This window comes from Falco biarmicus, chromosome 11 (assembly GCF_023638135.1).
Source record: "Falco biarmicus isolate bFalBia1 chromosome 11, bFalBia1.pri, whole genome shotgun sequence".
NCBI classification, from domain to species: domain Eukaryota; kingdom Metazoa; phylum Chordata; class Aves; order Falconiformes; family Falconidae; genus Falco; species Falco biarmicus.
Window position 1 is genome coordinate 6040094 of NC_079298.1, and position 19879 is coordinate 6059972.

A 19879-nucleotide genomic window follows, 5' to 3' on the forward strand; every position below is an offset into this window, starting at 1 on the left:
CGGTCCTCAGCTTTGGAGGGCTACGCGCCTCAGACCTCCGCTCCATCTCTGCCCAGCACATGTGCAGACATACATGTGCACTTTTTATATTCACAGCAGCAGAAAGTTGCTGTTTCCTTGATGATCCCCAAAAGCTTGATGGTTTAACGTTTCCTCTAATAACTTTTTTGGGAAGAAGAGACAGAGAAGCACAAGCCATGATCACTAAGCACTGATGAAGCAAACAGACATTCCCATCACTACATCGATAATAAAAGGCTCATTATTACTTCTGGGGTAGCAGAAAGAACTACCTGTCCTTTAGCCAGTTGCCACAACATCTCTTCTAATTTCAATATAGCAAAAGTATTTTAAATTTGCTGATAAAATAGAGATGTTCATCTGATGCACCTAGCACTCTTTTATACACACATATATGTGTATATAGCTCTCCTTTCTAACGTCATTAGCTTGCAAGTAGTTTTCAATACGCAAGTGGCAAATAAAAGACATAAAGTACATTTTTAATAGTCTGTCACAGTGTACTATAGCTAGCACACCTACAGATAAATATCCTGGATTGCTCTTGAAATGCCAGCTATCCTGATAAAGAGCAATTATATACTGGCTCAAAGCAGAGGGTAAATTGATGGGTAGCCCCTAAGCCACTACACTGAATAAGCGAGAATTGAGTCTTAAGATTGAGGAGCAAAAGATAATGTCAACTTTCCCAAACAGTTAAAGAAGTTATTCTGGACAGCTGTCTCAATTACTGTAATACCACGGAAAACTAAGTAACATCTGTAAAGAATAAAATTATTGTCATTTAACATTTTTACTTTCCCTTCTGTTAGAGGCTTACTTCTGCTACATATTGGGAGCAGCTACTGTTTAAACCAAGCAGACCATTTTGGAACAGCACTATTATGCAAATATTCTATTCTGTATTCTAACTAAAAGCAACGCTGTGCTAGTCTGGACAAGACATGATGCACAGTAGAGTTTTTATTTATTTATATTTTTTTTTCGTGCAGTGGAGCAACATCATTTATGACTATAATGAGGAAAGATACCCTCCTATCTAAAAAAATCAAACATTCAAGAATATAAACACATAACCACTTTTTATGGGCTAGTGTTTGCCTTTCATTTATTTGTTTAAATATTTACATCCTTTCTACATATTTTTAGTTGCAAGTCATTGCAGTGATATTATGTTCAATGAGAGCAATAAAAAGATCTACTTGTATTATCCCCTCTCAGCAAATTTGTACCTGTGTATGCAGATTTATACCACAGACATTATCTTCTATCTGTTAAGTTATTTGAAATTACTTATCTGTAACACCTGAGTAAGATCAAAGATCCTGAACAACATGAACCTGCACCATGCCTTAGACAATGTAATAACCTTAAAACATCAAATCAGTATATTTCATGCCTAGCATTTTAATGCTATTCTCATACCTGGCTTATGTTGGAAGAAAAGATCACACCTAAGAATAAATGCAATCTAAGGCAATATTTAAAGATTAGATTATCCTTCATTGCAAATAGCTCATTTGTTTACTATCACATTCCTTTATTCTTGTTTTGCCTCCTTATACCATGAAAATGCTGAATATTCAGTTTAGATTCCCCAGCAGCTTTTTATTTTAGTCTAAAAACATTTACCTAACACATTCTTAACAAGCAAAGTGAAGAAAATTCAGCCATCTGTCTCTACATTACAATAACAGTTAGGGAAGAGTAGATTATTCTATATAGCAAGAAATTTAATGCTAGGAATTCTTATACTTTAAGCACTGCATGCTCACGTCAGTTTTGTATATGAGAATGTTGAACACCAATGTACACAGAAACAATGATTTATAAACAAACACAAGACAAAATATTTTAGAGATATTAAATGCATTCAATATTCCGATCATGCTATATGTCCATGCTTCAAACTGAGAAAAAAAAAATTATCTGTGCTATTATTTTCCTACTCCAGCACTTCACTAGTTCTAAATTATCACTAAAAATACTTAAAAAGACTTGCTGGAATCAAACACAATACAGAGATAGATCTGAATCCTTACCTGGGAAACCCCCTTGTACCATTGCTGTACCAGCATGTACTTCAAGATATCTGCATTCCTGACAAACATTCAATGCTGTAAGCAGCTCAAATCCTCATCATACACAGACTCTGCTTGTCTTTCTTCTGACGACCTTGGGCCTATTTTTCTGAGATTTTTCTCTCCTTAAGGGCAAACCGTCTGTCTGTTTCTATTATGAGATGCCATCAATTATATTAATTTCAAGCTACCCACAAGCTAACAGTTACATCTGCCAGCAGATGAAAGCTGCCTATGAAAGTATGCAGGGAGAAGCAGATCTCTGGTTTCCCACATCTGACCCACTGATGCTCTACGGCTGCTGTTTGTGCACTGGCTTACTCTGCTAGCATTCGAATGACATCTCTATCCCCAAACACGAGTCACCTCAAACGTTTGTTTATATCACTGTTAGCTGCAGGTACTATCGCGCTTAATGACCCACTGCATGGCAAAGTAGCAGTTAATAGGCATTATTTATCTAAGCATGCTTTTCATGCACGTTACAGGGGTTAAAAATTAATTTTTCTTAGCCAAACGGCTTTATTAAACATGTTATTTTCCAGTGCTGCAAATGTTGCAGTTTCCTAAGACTGATATGTGTTCATGGTGTAAGGTTTGGTTGGGGTTTTTTTAATGTCAGAAAACAAAACCAATCTGTCATTATAAGCATAAGAAAGGTTCAGACTTCATCATAACTTGTATTTTGCTAAAGCCCTGAAGAAGCGATATTAGTTCTACTGTAATGAGTGCTGAACTGAAACACTGAAAAGACTCAAAATACTTAATTTAGTAATTAAGAAAGCAAAGATAAAATCTCTCTCTAAATTTATAAATATACTTAGTTATTTTGGGAAGTCCTTACTAATTCTCTACTCCAAAAGCTACATTTAAAACAACTCAAAATACTCAAGTTATTTTGTTAAACCATTAATTTTTTCATTTTAAAAGTTCATTGTCCTTTCTTTAGATTATGTATCACAGCACACACAAAGCCATCTGTTCAGCGCATTAAGTCAAGCACACATTAAAAAAATACAAGAAGTCCCAGCTGCAATTTTACTATTACTTCATCAAAAATGTAATTTCCTTTCGCAATACTTCATCAGATGATGAGAACTGTGCATGTGATTCACAAATAGAGTAAAAAAACTCCAACCCAATAACAAAAACCCAAACTAACCCACAACCTCAAGCTACAATGACACCAACATCATAATCTATCCTCATGTGGCACAACAGCTTGTGAGTCTACCCAGCATGTACAGCCTTTCTGGATCTGATATTAGGACTGGTTACAAAACCTACATATTTTAGCTAATTATGGTTCAGGAAAAGAATGGGAAAAGAAGATTTGCAGTACAGACTCGTATTAAATAAAGATTAACACAGAGCTAAAAACTGAAAGTCACTGCTCTATTTGTCTAATCTTGGCTCTCGCATGATTGCTGGTAATCCACCGTACTAAACACACTTGTTACTATATTTGAGAAAATTAAATATTGCAGTTACCATTTTGCCAATATTTTGCTTTCATAAAGCTTGGAGCATTTTTCCAAGCTACATCTTAGTCTTTGAACATCATCTGTATTTGCTGTTGATTGCAGTGACATCTATTGGAGAGGCAGTGTTTGGCTACACAAGCTGCCTCACCTGAAGATCACTTGTTTCGGGTGTCGCCGCTCACACACACCCCCTCCCCCCCAGTTAAAATAAAATTAAGAATTGCTTTTCCTTTGTTTTAACCTAGATTTGCATAAACCAGACTCTAAATAGTCACATTCTTAAGAATTATATTGATTATCAGTGGTTTTGTTTTTATTTAGTGATTGTTAATAATTCTGGCATTTTTCCAAAGCGCCAATGATTGTTTTCCCATCTTCACCCAGAGCACTATACAGACACTTCCTGAGGCAGTATTTCTGCACACCCCATGTACTTGACCATACCTTCTACACAGTCCCAACTGAACTCTATTCCTTTTTTTCATTGTTCGTCTTTAATGAAAGCCACCGTCCTCTCATGTGAATATGGATAGCATTGACACTATCGAAGCTGCTAAAAACCTTAGGTGTGATGAGAGCACCCTGCTCACATGCCCAAGCACTTTCCAACCCCAACCCAACTCCACCTAGTCAACAGCTAGTGTGGGTTTGTCTGAACCAATCTACACACGTGAGCACACGCAGACTCTCCCGTCGTACCCTATGCAGCCACGAATTTATCACAACGAGGCAGCACACAGTGAGAATACTAGAGAAGTTTTAAAATCTCTTGCTTTGGTGGAGAAATCACCATTCCTCAAAAACCATTTTAGGAAGATAAATCATTACGCTTTCTTACAGCTTCATTGATTTCTACATTATCTAGAGACAAAATAAAAGGAAGGGGGCATTATTATCCCTTATTAGATACAGTTAAATGTCCTTGCAGACAGGAAGTCTGAACACAGCAGTATCTAGTCCATTATCTTAGTCACCTTTCACAATTTTTTTTTATTATCTATTGTTGTTATTTTAAACTTATTTGAAACCAACCAGATCAATCTCAGTCAACTGATTAGACAAGATATTTTAATAAAAATTAGACTATAAATTGAAATTAAGGATTCCAAGTTGTTCCAACAGTTGTCTTTTTAGTTTTCTTACAATGGTTTTTAAGGTCTTTCCTACCTAACTTATGACTGCTCCTACTCAATCACAAAAGTATATCTAAATTGTACAGTTATGAATGCCCCAAGGAAAACCTTACAAAACATTCCATTACAAACTACTCTGCCCATCCATTTCCTCTGCTTCTTTTTCCTACTAACCCCTCATTATAGCAATAAGCCACAACAGGGTGCACGTTAGTCTATTAGCAGATTCTTAGCGCACACCTACAGCCAACCGCCACTCAGGGAAAACACACCAATGCCTATTGATGCAGCCTGTAGCACAGCTGCTTGCAAGTACAAATAGCTCCTTTGTATGCTCTCCCCTCCTTTTACTTGTTCTGATTAAAAAAAGAAAAAAAAAAAAAAAGAAAAAAATCCCACGTATTCAAAACGTGATGCCTGAAAAGCCTCATCATGGAGAGTGACCTCCTCCAAAATAACCTCTGCTATGGACAAGCATTTCCAGAGTGGGAAGGAAAAACTCAAAACCCATGTTGTAACATTTTCAGGTCTTAAAGATGAAGCATTTTGAAGGCTCCTTTTGCAGCAGGCTGCACACACTGCAAGTTTTACAAAACTATTTTAAAATGTGAGCTGAAAGCCTTTAAAACAGCAAAGTCAAAGCAAAAATTAAACAAACCCCACATTGCACAAGGTTAGAGTTGAACACTGATAAATATTTGACAGTATCACTCAAAGAAGAAATAAAACAGGAGGAAGTACTATGTTCAACTTGCCCTCTAAGTCTAGCAAAAAAACCCATCTAAGAACTTAAAAAATAATACTGGAAGTAGTGGTGGTTCAAATGCAACTGCAATATAAAGAAGCAGGTCTGAAATTCAGGGTCCTGTGTGCAAGACGACACATTTTAAAAAAAAAACACCTGGAACTTCTTCAAACTTCTTAAACCACAGAAACATGGAGGATGTCTGGACTTTCTAAATCAAGAGCTACCTAGTAGCTCTATTCCCAACAAGGGTTAACCCTATTTGGATTCAAAATAACCTTTGAAAAGAAAAGGGAGAACTCCTACAAAAAATGACTGTTCCAACAAGTCAGCAATGAAAGCTACAGTTTCAATGGTGGAAAAGCAGAAATAAAACGGAGCGTTGCCAAAAGGCAAGTGGATTTAGATCCCACAGGGGAAATTAAATCAATACCGAAAGGTTATTCAGCCACTTTAAGGGGAAAACGGACAGAACACAGAGACTGTGAGGCAGTATGGATGGGACAGAAAGGAAAGAAAAAGTATGGCAGGAAGATTAACAATGCTTTGCTTTCATTTTCAGTATGGGGAATGATGAAGGACATGGAGACAAAAGACGAGAGCATGGGTCAAAAGAAGTGACGAGCAAGGAGAAAAAAATGTCAAGTGAGGCAAGTAAAGTATTTCTGGAGTATGAAAGAAATTGATGAGCAGGTTCGTGACACTGCAGCTGTATTAATAAGAATGCTAAAACCACAAAATAAAATCCATCAGGAGCACAAACAGAGGACAGATTTAACAGCTGTCCCACCTCAAAATGCCTGCTAAGGCCTTCCATCCTATTGACAGAGATTGAGAACTACAGAAGTAAATGAAAGGAGAGGCTATGACATGATTCACCAGAGCTGACACCACTTCTCCCTTTTAAGATACCTTATCTTCTAAATAAGGAAGACCATAAATCTAATTCAGCTGTTCACTGAAGCTCAGAAAATTATTAGTTAAGGTTACAAAACCAGCAGAATTAGTAGGGTAAGTCGGTAAGGAATAGCCCAATATGAGAATGCAAATGTTGAGCGTCAAAAAGACAAGTACTGGCCTGGGCTGAAGTTTCTGGGAAAGGTGCTCAAGAATCAGGACAGAAGTTATAAGCATCAACTAGTTCACAAAACCAATACTGTACTGGAATTTATCAGAGAAAACTTTGTTTATCAAGTTATCACAAAAAAGACACTCTGTAAAAGCCCATTCCAGAGTTGTCAAGATGCTTAATATCATTAGAATACAGTTAGATTATTTCTAACATGCTTTTTACTTCAAGGGTTGGGGTACAAACTTAGTTTAAGCTTCCTTAGACTGCTTTTCTTTTTATTTAAAAAAAAAAACCAGAATGAGGTGGGGAAGAATAAAATGGAAAATGCATATCTTGGTTTTCAAAGACTTATGGGAAAGATGGCTACTGCAAAACATCCAACTTCAGTCAGTGAAAAGGGTAGAGAGAAGGAGATTCATCTGAATAGATCTGCTTGCTGCTGCCAAATCTGGTAGGATTGATGAATTTAATATCAGAAGCAGCTTTACCTTTTCAGCTATTAGACTCAGCTAGCAATATCACTAGGGATGGCAGAACAGCTAAAAAATGACCAAGCCCATGAATAAGAAATTATTTCTGTGCAAAGTTTTAACTTTGGTCTTGCAACCACTTGGATTGAGGCATATCCTAATTAGGTAACTCAGGTGTCAGGCTACTTATCAAAGACATCATTTAACCAGGAATAACAACTTTAATAACAGGCTGAAACCTGTTTGCTACAATTGGAGGTTTACAGAGTTGGTTTGAAAGCTCAAGATATATTCAATCCAACATCCACAGAGCCTGCAGCCAAATGCCCCTCCTTCACTACCACTCCCCACAAAAATACTGAAAAAACTTCTTGAGGTAACTATGTGACATACTTCAAACAAATGAGATGACAAACTCAGTAAGGGGGAGTTTTGGAAGAATCTCTGTTGGTTCAAGAACTCACAGCATTCCCTTAAAGCAACAGAGGCAGAGCTGAACACCCTGCTTCTGTGCCCCCATTACTGTTTCCATGAGAACAACCTTCCAAAATCCTCCTCGTCTCCACCAAAGCAGCCCTAAAAGGGACAAACCAACCAAACTCATTAATTATCTTGGCTTCAATGGCACACCATTGCCAAGGAAATCAGCAAAAGCAGCTGGAAGAGCTTTCCCACCAGCAGGCCCCAAGTCAGGAGTTTCCACTCTGAATGGGAGCCATGGTCGCCTCAAGGTCAAAAGCTACAAAGGCATCTCTCTGCTTTGGCTTACCCATAACTAGGGCAAACAAAAACCTCTCCAAGACAAAAGATGATGAGAAAAATCACTGTGGCAAAAAACCCCATACCAAATCCCAAGAAAAACCCCACATGTATGCTAATTTGGTACAAGAGAGTATAAAGAGAAAAAAAAATAAAAGCTAACTAATTTTAGAAAATAATTTAGGACTCCTAATTGCAATTTTAGTATTCCTAAATATTTTATTGGAAAATAAGCTATGGATAATAATAATCTGCTTATCCAAAGTTATAATTAACAAAGCAGTATGCTGGAATCTAAGCGATGCTTAGAGCTGGAAGCTCTCAAGTTGCACTGCATCCTATTCTTTAGGTCCCTACCCTCCCACAGAGTGCATATCACCATAATTCATTGCAAAACCCAGAACTGGACAATTGCAGAACCTTTCCCATTAAAGGTGCTATAAAAAGGGGGAATCCTTTTTTCAGTAGAGTACTGAATCAGCAGGTTTTTCTTTTTAAAAGAAAATATTTTGCTTGAACAGCATTGTCTGCGATCAGCTGCAGGCTCTTCTGGACAAGGACTGCGCACCAGTGGTTCTCAATGCACACCTGCTAAACTACCACTGCAACTACAACAGTAAAGCACAACATCTGCCTTTCACTGCTGACATCACTGCCTAAGCAAGTCCTCTAGACATTGCTTAGACAGTTTTAGACTGAAATAAATTAGGCCCTTCCTACACCTCTTCAGAAGAGTTCCTATAGGACGCTGGCTGGGCAGAGAAGACTGACCAAGCTACAAATCACTAGCCCTTGGTAAGAACAGAGTTGAAGAGTACATGCTATTGCCACACTGAGCACTACTTCCCATAATACAATGGCAGATATGTTTATCACAACCTGATTGTGTTCCATAAATGTAATCTGACGTAATGATTGTGGTATTACTCACTCTCTGCGCAAGCATCCTCATCCTCCTCTTCATTCATATTAGCTTCCTCTGCATGCAGTCTTTCAAGTGCTCTATAAGGAGGTGGCAGTTTCATGGGAGGCGGAGCCCCATATTTTCTCTAACAAAGACAAACAGTTATACATTTTGTAACCACCACTCACAAGAAAAAAAATAATCCTATTGTCTACTGCACTGCATGTGTACATACACAGCACGTAATTACAATGCAAATTCTGCAGCATTGGCTTTTTATGCAAGAAATCAGAACAAGAAGTGACACTGAACATGAAAAAAAGAAAATACAACTGCACATGCACATTTACGTGTTGACAAAATACTTGTGTATCATCATAAACAGGAAAGGTGTGAATATCAATCAAGGATTAAAAATAAACATTAAATTGTAACCTGTTTCTCATTAGAGACTCAACAGCAGAATTATCTGGTACTGATAAAAATGTAGTGTTTAAATACAAAATAAGAACTCTTCTTAGTGCATCTACGAATATTTAAACATAACAGTTCATCTAAATTTTGTCTAAAATTTAAAAAATATTTTGAATTATAGCTCACAATAAAATTCTATTACCTCACATAAATACAGGCAGCTCCTATAATGATGCATATAGCGGCGCATAGCAGGCATAAAGAATAGGCTCTGAATCTAATGAAGGCACTTGATCGTCTGAGCAACTGTTTTTATAGCCCCAAGTAACTGGATCATGCCTTGGTTTGCTACAGGATTTCACTAAATTACATTTAACTATATCCCATGCAACCCCACTACTAATAGCAGGATGCACTTTAGAAAGGGAACACCGAGTACGATATGCCATTAGAGCAACCAGAACGCCTGTGATTAATTTCTTCTATAGCTGGGAAATAAGTCTCAACACCCAAACATCAAACCCAGAATAAATTTTTTCACTGTATACAGTGAAAGCTGAACCTGCATATGAATTTCTAAAATCTAAACTCTAAATTTGTATAGAATAGTCTAACTAGCAAACTACAATGCAAGCTACACAGAAAATTTGTGGGATAAGATATACATCATCCCATCCATTTAAAAAACATTACAGGAAAGTGCTGCATTGAAGACAGCATAACAATAATAAATTAAATTAATTCAATCCAATAGTACTAAAAGTGTGTAGTAAGAGCACTTGGAAACATGACAGCTGTTTCCCCAAAGTATACAATACACCGAATACACCTCCCAATTTTTGCTTAATGCCAGCACTGTGCAAAATCCAGAAAACCCAGAAAGCATGAGGGGGGCTCATGTTCTACATTACCAAGCAGGTAAAGATGGAAAACCTGCAGCCCCACTTTCAGCTGCTTATGAGAAATCAGTAGTATCACTATAATTTAGTAATAACTCATAGTCTAAATGTTGACCCTTTCGCTTTTTTAAGACCTTATCACTTGCTACAAAGTCTGTGTGAAGCTACACAAGAGACCTAAGCTATCCAGCAGTTTGCTATGTCTCAGGACAAGATTCTCTCATCCCTCCTGACTCACTGAAGAGGCAGATGAGTAAATAACGTCAGAGTACTCCATTACACCATGTTTTTGTATTAACACAGCTCTTTCCAGTACAGAGGCAAAGGCACAGTTTAAACAGCCAACCAGCAAAATAATGTTAAAGTCTCATTTGCCCACAAGAAGCTCAACTGTTTTAAGTGGTGTTACATAAATTACTTCAAGTGATCATTTTTAAACAGATGAACAAAGGATGATAAACACCAACAAATCACAGAAAATGTTCACTACTAAAAAGATAATTCAACATACAGGAGAAGGCAGATTTTCCAGCTGGATGTGGCTGCTTTCAAACCAAATTCTTCTGTGACGCTTTGAAGACCGGACTAGAAATATCACTGATTCCCCATAGGGACATGGACTAGTAATCCACTAATAGCAACTCTTCCCAACTCAGAGATGGCCCTACTGTAGCACAGTATGACTGCTTTGTGAATCAATGTTCAAAGCCAAAAAGGAGCTACATATTTATGCACTGAAGCTCTTCTATATTCCACCCACCAGTTTACAGCACCAATAGATGAAAAGGGTTTGAAAAAGATTAGGCTCCCTCTTTAACCTCCGAACGCTATAGAATGCAACACACTAGAGTCCTAGAGATTAAAAGCAGCACATTGCAAGAGGATGAGTGCTTTTGAGATTAGAAATATAGATAACAAAACCAAGAAAAGGGGATTGTAACTGCTTCATTATAAGTGTTATCCACTGGCATGAAAACATGACTTCAACACCTTTCTTGATTTTTTTTTTAATAGCTGAGCCTCATAGCTTCTGTATCTGACAGGATCTGAAAGGAGTCTTAAAAAAGACTTTTGGAGGCAAGAAGGCCTTCTCAGTTACCCAAAAAAACACCAGAGTGCTGAGTAGAATCAAATGAAATGTTCATAATTTCATTAGTTGTTGTGTTATACTGCACTGGGCAAAAGTTACTGTCTGCACTAAATCTGTCTCTGCTCCTGCAGCTCTGACACCCTCAAAGTACCTGACGTACACTAATCAGTCAGCGCAGTTCCCACAGGAAAACACCTAGGCCATTAGGCAATATGGCTGGGAATGAGAAATTAAATGTTTCCCTTATTGCAACAACTAAAACAAACCCACTGGTTTAGACCAAACAGATTTTTTTCTCTTTTAAAACTGCTGTGTAGTTGCTTGAAACTTTGTTTGAAAGTTACTGTGCAGTAACTGCTTCACAATTAGCTGGCCAGCTACAGAACATTCGGTCATTTCCTTGTTTTACACAGCAATGGGAAATGTAGGAGACTTACCCCATTTCATTATCCTATAACATGATTTTACTGAATTTCAGTCAGCCTCACATTAGGGATATTATTTGTGCACGTTACTATTTCTCTGTTTCTACTGAACAGAGAGAATCAATTTGTCTCCACATAGAACAAAACAGGTACTTGCAGAAAAATGCCAGTGAAAGCTGCAGTAAGTACAGGGTTTCAGCACCCAGGCGAGACCCACAGAACATCTGTCAGAAACCTGCCTCGTATTTGGCAGAAATTTGGCAAAAATTACCCGAATCAAAGGTATTTCAACAAAACACTTCAAATTTCATTTCAGATTTCAGTGGGGGCTTATCATAGCGCATGCTATTATACAGTTTGATTTAGTAAAACTGGGTTATAGCATTGAACAGAATAAATACCTTATCACTCTTATTTTCTTTGTCTGCATCCTGGTCTTTGTTGACTTTGATTCCCTTAGGCAGTACAGCAGAAACCACCTGAAAAACAATGCATATATTACACACATTAGAAAGAGCATTATAGCTGCAATACAAATATCAAAAGTTAGGTAATGCCAGTACACTCTTCATTTTGCCCCATGTAGAAGGGCATTGCAGTACAGTCTTTAAATTGCATTTTGTTACTGAATTTATAAACATTCCCTTTTTTAGCACTGTTTGATATCTAGCCCCATCTCTTCATTCAATTAAACATTACTCTGAAGTCAACAAAATGGATGTACATCCTTGATACAGAGCTCAGTATAGACTCCTGAAGTGTCAGTTCTTAGTTACTCAGAGAGCACTGTCCATGTACACAGACACCTTGTAAAAGACAGCATGTTTAGCCTTCGCATAATATTCCCACATAATACTCCTCCTTGTTATTTATTCTTTCACAGGGAAACTTTTAGGGTATTTCGATTACAGGCAGTGGCAGGCACATCGTTGAAGCTCAAAGTAAGAAGTCCTACAAATGTAAGTGATGTGCCTTGCGTTGGGTCACACGATCAGGCTGTATAAAAGGAAATGGCTACTCCTGCGCCCTTCTCAGTTTTGTCTTCTACTATGTCACAAAATTTAATATATTCCCACTCCTCTGACAGCACCTTATTTTGATGATTGGGAGTTGGGACTGCACAGCATTGCTGAAAGTCTGTGAATGTCCAGTTTCCTACAGCCTGCAGTTCAAAGCAAAGCAACTCAAATTTCAAGTTATCTGGCTTTCCCTTATCTCTCTAGATTGTCTAGGAAAGAAAGGTTCAGAGATGCAGCTGAACACTTGAATATTCTGATAGCTTTTCTGGATCTTTTCTGTCAAAAAGCTGATACAGAAAGGAAGCCAACTCAGTTACCACCACTGTGATTTTTGCATTCACTGCTTGAGCACCTTCCCAGCATAGCAAGTGAAAGTCTTCATAGTTTTTGAAAGACTTCCTGAAGCACTGGAAAAATAATGGATGCAGTGGTGCCAGATTTGTCTACAGCTGTCAAAGAGGTCTCCTCAGGTCTACTAATCCATCAAATCTCCCAATCAACTTCTCAGATTATACCAAAAGTAAACAGAAGTCTTGGGGTTTTTTGTGTGCACTTCAAGGCAGGCAGAATTGTATGCCTTTTCTTACTAAGGCATTAAAAGGTTACTTGCCGTGGCCTTAAAGATGAGAAGACACCTAAAATCTCTTGAAAATTAGCTTGCTCCCAGACAACTACTTCAGATCCCTTTGGTGACACGTTTTATGTGGAGCTGCTAGTGTGAACGTGACTAATTTTAATTACACTTTTGCTCATTTGGACAAAAGAATATATTTTTAGATTATGAAATACGAACAAATTAAAATACACGGAACTAGACTCAATTACACAGGTGGGAGAACTAAACTAACACCTAGTCAACAGACCTACGTCTACTTGATTAACATCAGAGAAACAAGGTTTCAAATCAGGCCAGACAAGTAATCAATCAATCATGGTCTATAAGCAGAAACTCTGACAGAAAGGATGGACACAAAAAATGTTGGAACTTGCTGAAAGGAATTTAGCCAAGTTTAAAATAAAATGCATATTACACATTTATTAAGTTTTAGAATAAAAATAGAAATAAACTTACTTTTGGTATGTTAGACAAACCCTGAACTACGAACACAACAGGATTTCCCGCATTCTTGATAGCTTCGACTGCTTCCTCGTGTGTGGCGTTTTGTAGGTCTATCCCAGAAACCTGACAATGTTTATTTTGATTAGGTAGCTTGTCTTTGGCACAGTCATTGCAAGAGTTCACACACATTTGCAGAAGATTAGTGTATCTGAGTAACGTACCAAAAGCAGTCAAAAGAAATAATTTGTAAAGTATGTTTTCATGTTCGTTTAAGGAAAAGTATATTATTTAGTATTCATAATTAACAGATGGTCATATGTTTCCCAAAACAATTCTTCTAGATAAAAACCGTAAGAAATAAGATTGCCAGATATAATGCTAGGTATAATACAACTCTTTCAGATTTTACCTGTTTATGAACTAAATTTGCTTTGAAACAGTTTTTCAAAACATCACTCACAACCCTAAAGCACATAAAATAATGGCACTATCAGCTTGGGAACCTAAATTCAGCAGTCTTCATTTGGATAAAAATGAGCAAAAAAATCAGCACAGAGTCAGAATCAGGGATTTACTCCAAACAGTAAGTTGATCAGACTAACAACTCCAAATTCACACACACAAAATAACAGCCTAAATTTCAGCATGAAGAGTCTACGTTCTATATATTATTAACTTATTTATATGGAAAGAGGGCACTCTGTTTTTTTTCATTACCCCATCAGGTACCAGGATGTATCTTGCTAAATAAAGAGGAGAATATCAAAAGAGGTCCATAGTCAGACCTTAAAAAAGAGACAAGATGATACCAGGGGTTTCTTTCAGCTTCCAAAACTGCGTCATCAATACTTCATGAAGTGTGGCAGTATTTTGTCCTTCTCTCCTCCAAAAGCCGTTTGAGTCAATCTTTATTTTTTAGAATGAAAAGGTAGGTTTATCTACATTTACCTCAAGTATTTTATCTCCAGTTTTTAAAGCCTTTGTTCTTCCTGCTGGGCTGTCTTCCAAAACTTGTTTGATGAAGATCCCTTTAAGTTCTTCTCCATTCTTCAGGCGCTTTATGACAGTCTGTCCACCAACAATACTGATTCCAAGAGACACGTGAGGGTCTCTAAAAATCTCAACACTGAAAAAATACATGTGGTAGTTTAACAGCTTGAAACAGTTTTTTAAACTATAAATGCTAAGCCTTAAATAAATGTAAGCTTCTGGTCTTTCAAGAAGATTTAATAGAGTAAAGGGATAAAGTCAGAAGCCTACAAATGCTCTCAACAGCGTTGGCTTTTTGCCCTGAGCAGACCTCACTCCTCAAAAAGAACAAAATTCTGCTGCCAACCCATGCCCAGTGGGCATAGGCTTTTATTTCAGAGAAAGTCAGGGTAAAATAGAGGCAGGTCTTCAAGTAAACACTCATTCTCTTTCAGTTTGAGCAAACTGTCTGGAAATGGCAAAAACTGCAAGTGGCATGCTAAACAAATAATGAAGTGTTTCATACAACTATCTGAACACTGATTTCAGTGTATCAGATGCACATTAATCAGCTTATGCAGAAACTTTCTGATCATATTTTATTTTGGACCACAAAAACAATTCACCTAAAAATGTTAGCAATACAACGAGGATGTGGCTAAAACTTGGCTTCACAATTTGGAATTCTGCCATTAAGTTTAGCAGAGAACCCATGGAAAAGGAGACAGCAGCACTACGTGCACTGTTCACACCTAAGAGTTATTAAATGAGCAAGAACTTGTAGGTCATCCACAATGTAAACCCGCCAAGCTTTCCCAAGTCAGCTGTATAAATAGAAGGCATAGTTCTGGTGAACATCTGTTAAAAATTCACTGTATCTAAGAAAGCCCAAGGTACACAAGGTACCTTAAAGTTACTGGCAGAAGAGGGGAGAAAAAAACCCATGAGAAGTAATCGGGCTCACAGAAAAAAAAAGACATAAAGGTAAACGGGAAGAAATAATGTAATCACATGAACATACGTCCGTGGTGGTCCCCAGTGGCTGAAGTTTGGAGTTTCTTCTCCTTCTCCTTCTTCTCTCTCAGGTAATTCACTAATTGGGGGCAGAGGGAGGGGAGGAATAAAAAAATTAAAAAATGCATTACCCATGCCAGGTTGCAATTCCTTACGTATTTTGTATCTGGCGTTGAGACAGCAACACCTTCTCACACTGTCCAGTGTAAACCAAATGTGCAGAGTCAACAGACTAGACAGGAATTTTTGTATTTAGGTTTAAATGTACTTAAGGAATGCTCCAGAAATAAACATGATGGGCAGACCAGATTTATAAGTTGCTCTGTGATATACAAATCTGCACTGCATTTACTCATTCAAAGTGACCATTTAAGCAATTAACATTTACTTTCTGATAAATATGCCTTGATTCTTGATAAAACCAGTCTAGCTGACCAGAAACCAGATCACGATGCAACTGGGAGAAAAGATACTGTGTGTTCCATTAAACATTCCAGAATAGAGTGTTAATTAAACTTTTATACTGTATGTGACTCACCGAATCACAGAATAGCAATGGAAGTATGGAATTGCATGCCTTCACAGAAGGGTTGAAACAACATACCCTTGCACACATTTTCTGTAGATCCTGAGAGCTGTAAATGCTACTTTTAAACTGCAAAAAGGAAGTAGGATGTTGTGCTGGACAAATAATCTTTTCACCTTATTGTTGAGCTGCTTTGCCCCTGAGGGAATTTTACAGATGAATTAGGGAAGTACTGAGGATTTGAATCAACAGGCCCCAAAAGCAGATCCACTACCCACTCACCCAAAACTGGTGGTGAAAGAATGGGACACTTGACAGGTGTAAAAGTATCTACAACCACTGCCACCTCAAGGTTTCTCAGAACCACTGCCAAGACTAACATTTCCTGCACGGGCCTGAGAGTCATGGCTGAACTGGTCTTCCCAAAAGGAAGAATAATGGAAAGGGAAACCCAAGAGGACAGAGCTATAATAAGGAGCTAAGGGTAGAGCTCCTTAAGCAGTAATGACCAATGGTGCCAGTAAAGGCTATGCCCTTCTCCTCCAGGCCACATCCATACTCCCCTTACTGTAAGCAAAGTAGGTGGTAGAGCCATTCACACTTTTCTGTCCCAATACTCAGGGGAGGAAATGTGGGAAGTAAAGACTTAATCAGGTTGCAAGACAAAATTCAGCTCCTTGGGCAAAAGTCCTAGAACTGGCCATCTATGTCTTACTGTTTCACACAGCTTTTAATAGCTAATCAGCTAACTAAAGCAAGGAGACAGTCAAGATCATTAATTGAAAATCTTCCAAAAACTAATACCTTCCTCCATACCTGCACAATGCTGGTCTAGGCTGAGCTAAGGTGGTTACTCTCCCAGATTCCAGGTTCTTGGAAAAAACATAATCCTCCCCTTTTAGCTCTTCCTTTTCAATAACTTCCAAACCAACAGCAAGCCCAGGTCCTTTAGAATCAATCTGAAGCTTTGTACCTGAAGAAGAAAAGTTGTAGATGTGAACTTTTGCTGCCTGTGTCCCTGCATCTACCAGTTATCATCCTTGGAAATAAACCCCTTAGCTCATCATGTTCCAAATGCGGATGTTGTGTCATGATCATGAGGCTCAGAGATACAGAACATTTACTTCTGAAGGAAATTCAGACCACACTAAACACTTTTTTGTAACACCTTGCTTCTGATGTACATGAAGTCAAGTAATAACAGGAAAGCCAAATTTTTATGGAACTGAGACATGCTTAAGTACAACTTATATGATAGAAGGTCCTTACAAAAACACATGATTAGAAATAACGAATGCATCCTTTATGCAGGGAGAGCGGTACAAGGCCCTGCCCCAGCGTGGAACCCCACCACACTGGGGAAGACTGATGTCCATTTTGGTGACCTAAGTATCAACTGTACTTGAACCACCAGAGCTCCTTGCAAAGGTTGTCAGTCTGCCACTGTAGCTTACACAGTGTCTGCTGTACAGGATGCAAGTGACAAAGAAAGGAAACAGTCTAACCTCCTTTCTCCCAACCAGTGAGTAGCTACGCCAGGCAGGTTCATAAATTTAATTCCTTGATGATCTGCCAAATTCTAACTATCCATTTCTGGCCATCTGACAAGGAGAAACTTTGCTCCTGAGCACAGACTACAAAACCAAGATATGGGGCAATTATCTACCATAGAGTTCACTTGCAAATTTTGGTTGTAGTAAAGTTACCTACATAGGCTGTCACTTTTTTTTTTTTTTTAAAGTGCAAAATTCTATAAAATCAGCAATCAAAAGTGGCTGAGACAAATTCCTGACAGAAACTGCAGGCATGACCTATTTCTGCATGGAGTCCTACTGGGGACATTAGCTACACAGAAGAAAGTGATTCTCCACAGGCAGGACAAAGATGCAGCTGCTTTCAATATCACTTGTGACAACTGTAGGTAAAGATTTGGAGGAGGAAGCAAGATCATGAAGCTGAAACCTATTTAAAGCCAGACTGCACTGAGCCTGCAGAAGTCTTCATTTGAATATTTTATCATTTGACAGAATTTGTGTTTTGGTATAAAATATAAATTTGTAAACATAAAATTATAAGATAAAGAAAAAACTTCTTACAAACCTAAATCCATCTTGGTTTTTGCTCCTGACTGGTTAGTTTCAGTATCAAATACGTCTTTTTGATAGCCACTGTGTGCTGGGGTTCCAGAAAATAGTGAACTTAAACTAGCATTTTCTTCACACTTCACAAAGGAGAAAAAAGGAAGTTAGAAAGCAATGGTATCACCGTATACAGGGTATTTGATATGAACATTGATTTTTACAGCAAACATTCACATTTTCCCAACTACATTCATATTTATTCAGATAACTATGAAATACTAACTGCTCATTTATGCACTGTATTAAGAAGAGGTATGAAAAGTGTTATGTGCAATTGCAATATAAAGCAACTATCTTTCTACTTGTCTGTAATCCAGACAATAAGTTCTTTACTCTTGTTAATTTGTTGGTTTTAAGTAAAAAATGTATAAATTTAATATTGTGCACTCCATTATAGAACTGTCACTAGAAGCCTGTTTATGTACATAATGCATAAGGGGACAAGCCAAACAAAACCTGAAATTCCAGTAGCTGTGAAATTGAATCCCCTTCCACTTCATTTTTTTTCATATAAAAGCATACATCTTGGAAGCTGGTGCATGGAAAGCTGACATTATCACTTTTTTGTTTGGCAAGTAAATGAACAAAGGAAAGCAGAAGGGAAAAAATAACTCCCAGAACACCTGAGCAGGACATATAAATAAGAGTTTTGCAATTTACCTGAAGCTCTGTCTCATTCTACTCCTTCATCCACCAGTATGCTTGTTACAATTGCTTCTGCCATATCATTTTCCGCTCAACTGCACTATCATCTGGCTCAAGGAACTGATTTGGATTAAAAATACTGAGGAAAAGAGGGAGCTCCTCTCACTGACATTGCTGCTGAAGCCCCTGGACTATTAAAACCACGAAGCGACGTTTTGCTAATACTGACATGCACCACATTAGTACAATTTGCAAAAAAAGAACCAAGCCCACAAGTCAGAGATGGGAAAGAAGACGCAAGTACAAGATGCCTGTAAATACACCAACTATTGAGCAGTTAAATATAAAGACACTAAGTAACGAAAAGAACCTCCCAAAATGTACAACAGGATAGACTGGTGTCGGTTAGAGGTACCCAGATCTCATCGAGTAATTAAAACACTACAAAGACTCCTTACAGAGTTTAGATCTGGAATTTGCCTTGAGGTATGGGTCCCATGGTCAGGGTACATCACTGAGACTGACAAAACATCCCTTACCATTTGATCTTTATTGAGTAGATATTCCAGAGACTGTTTTGGACTTGAGTTAACACTGGATCTTAAGTCTTGTATTTCAGTAGTCTCAAGTTGCTTTGCCCATTGTTCTGTATCGAGGTTCCTCTCTGAAGTTGCCTTCTGTCCACATGATGCATTATATTTCAGGAAGTCTGAATCTTCTTCGTACTCATCGTCCACCAACATTTCCCGTTCTTCATCCTTTTCTTCTGGTTTGGGTTTCAGAAATTCATGCATCTCCCAGGACTCCTTCTCATACTCATTGTCATTTTTAGAAAGCTGAAATGACCTTCCCAGGTCCAAACTTGGTTCATCAACAAGTTCTTCTTTAAAAGGTGTTTCATCTCTGAAACCCTGCATAAACCATTAGAGGAATATAGATTTTAAATTATGTTTCTTGCTAGCTCTTTCAAAAATATGTTTTATGTTAGGCCCATATTAAAAGTACATC

The 19879-nt window shown here is 37.8% G+C and overlaps 1 protein-coding gene across 4 annotated transcripts in view; it reads right to left on the reverse strand.

The window, feature by feature from the left end:
* The window catches only part of PATJ (PATJ crumbs cell polarity complex component), a 157241-nt gene that overhangs the window by 78395 nt on the left and 58967 nt on the right, over nucleotides 1–19879 (reverse strand). For all 4 annotated transcript variants that reach the window (XM_056355669.1, XM_056355666.1, XM_056355667.1 and 1 more), the window contains exons 20-27: nucleotides 19411–19782; nucleotides 18186–18306; nucleotides 16902–17058; nucleotides 15567–15638; nucleotides 14525–14702; nucleotides 13589–13699; nucleotides 11899–11976; nucleotides 8697–8814 (exon numbers count right to left, since the gene is read on the reverse strand). In XM_056355669.1, the coding sequence (XP_056211644.1) occupies nucleotides 8697–8814; nucleotides 11899–11976; nucleotides 13589–13699; nucleotides 14525–14702; nucleotides 15567–15638; nucleotides 16902–17058; nucleotides 18186–18306; nucleotides 19411–19782 (1207 nt within the window). The remainder of the gene's footprint in view (nucleotides 1–8696; nucleotides 8815–11898; nucleotides 11977–13588; nucleotides 13700–14524; nucleotides 14703–15566; nucleotides 15639–16901; nucleotides 17059–18185; nucleotides 18307–19410; nucleotides 19783–19879) is intronic.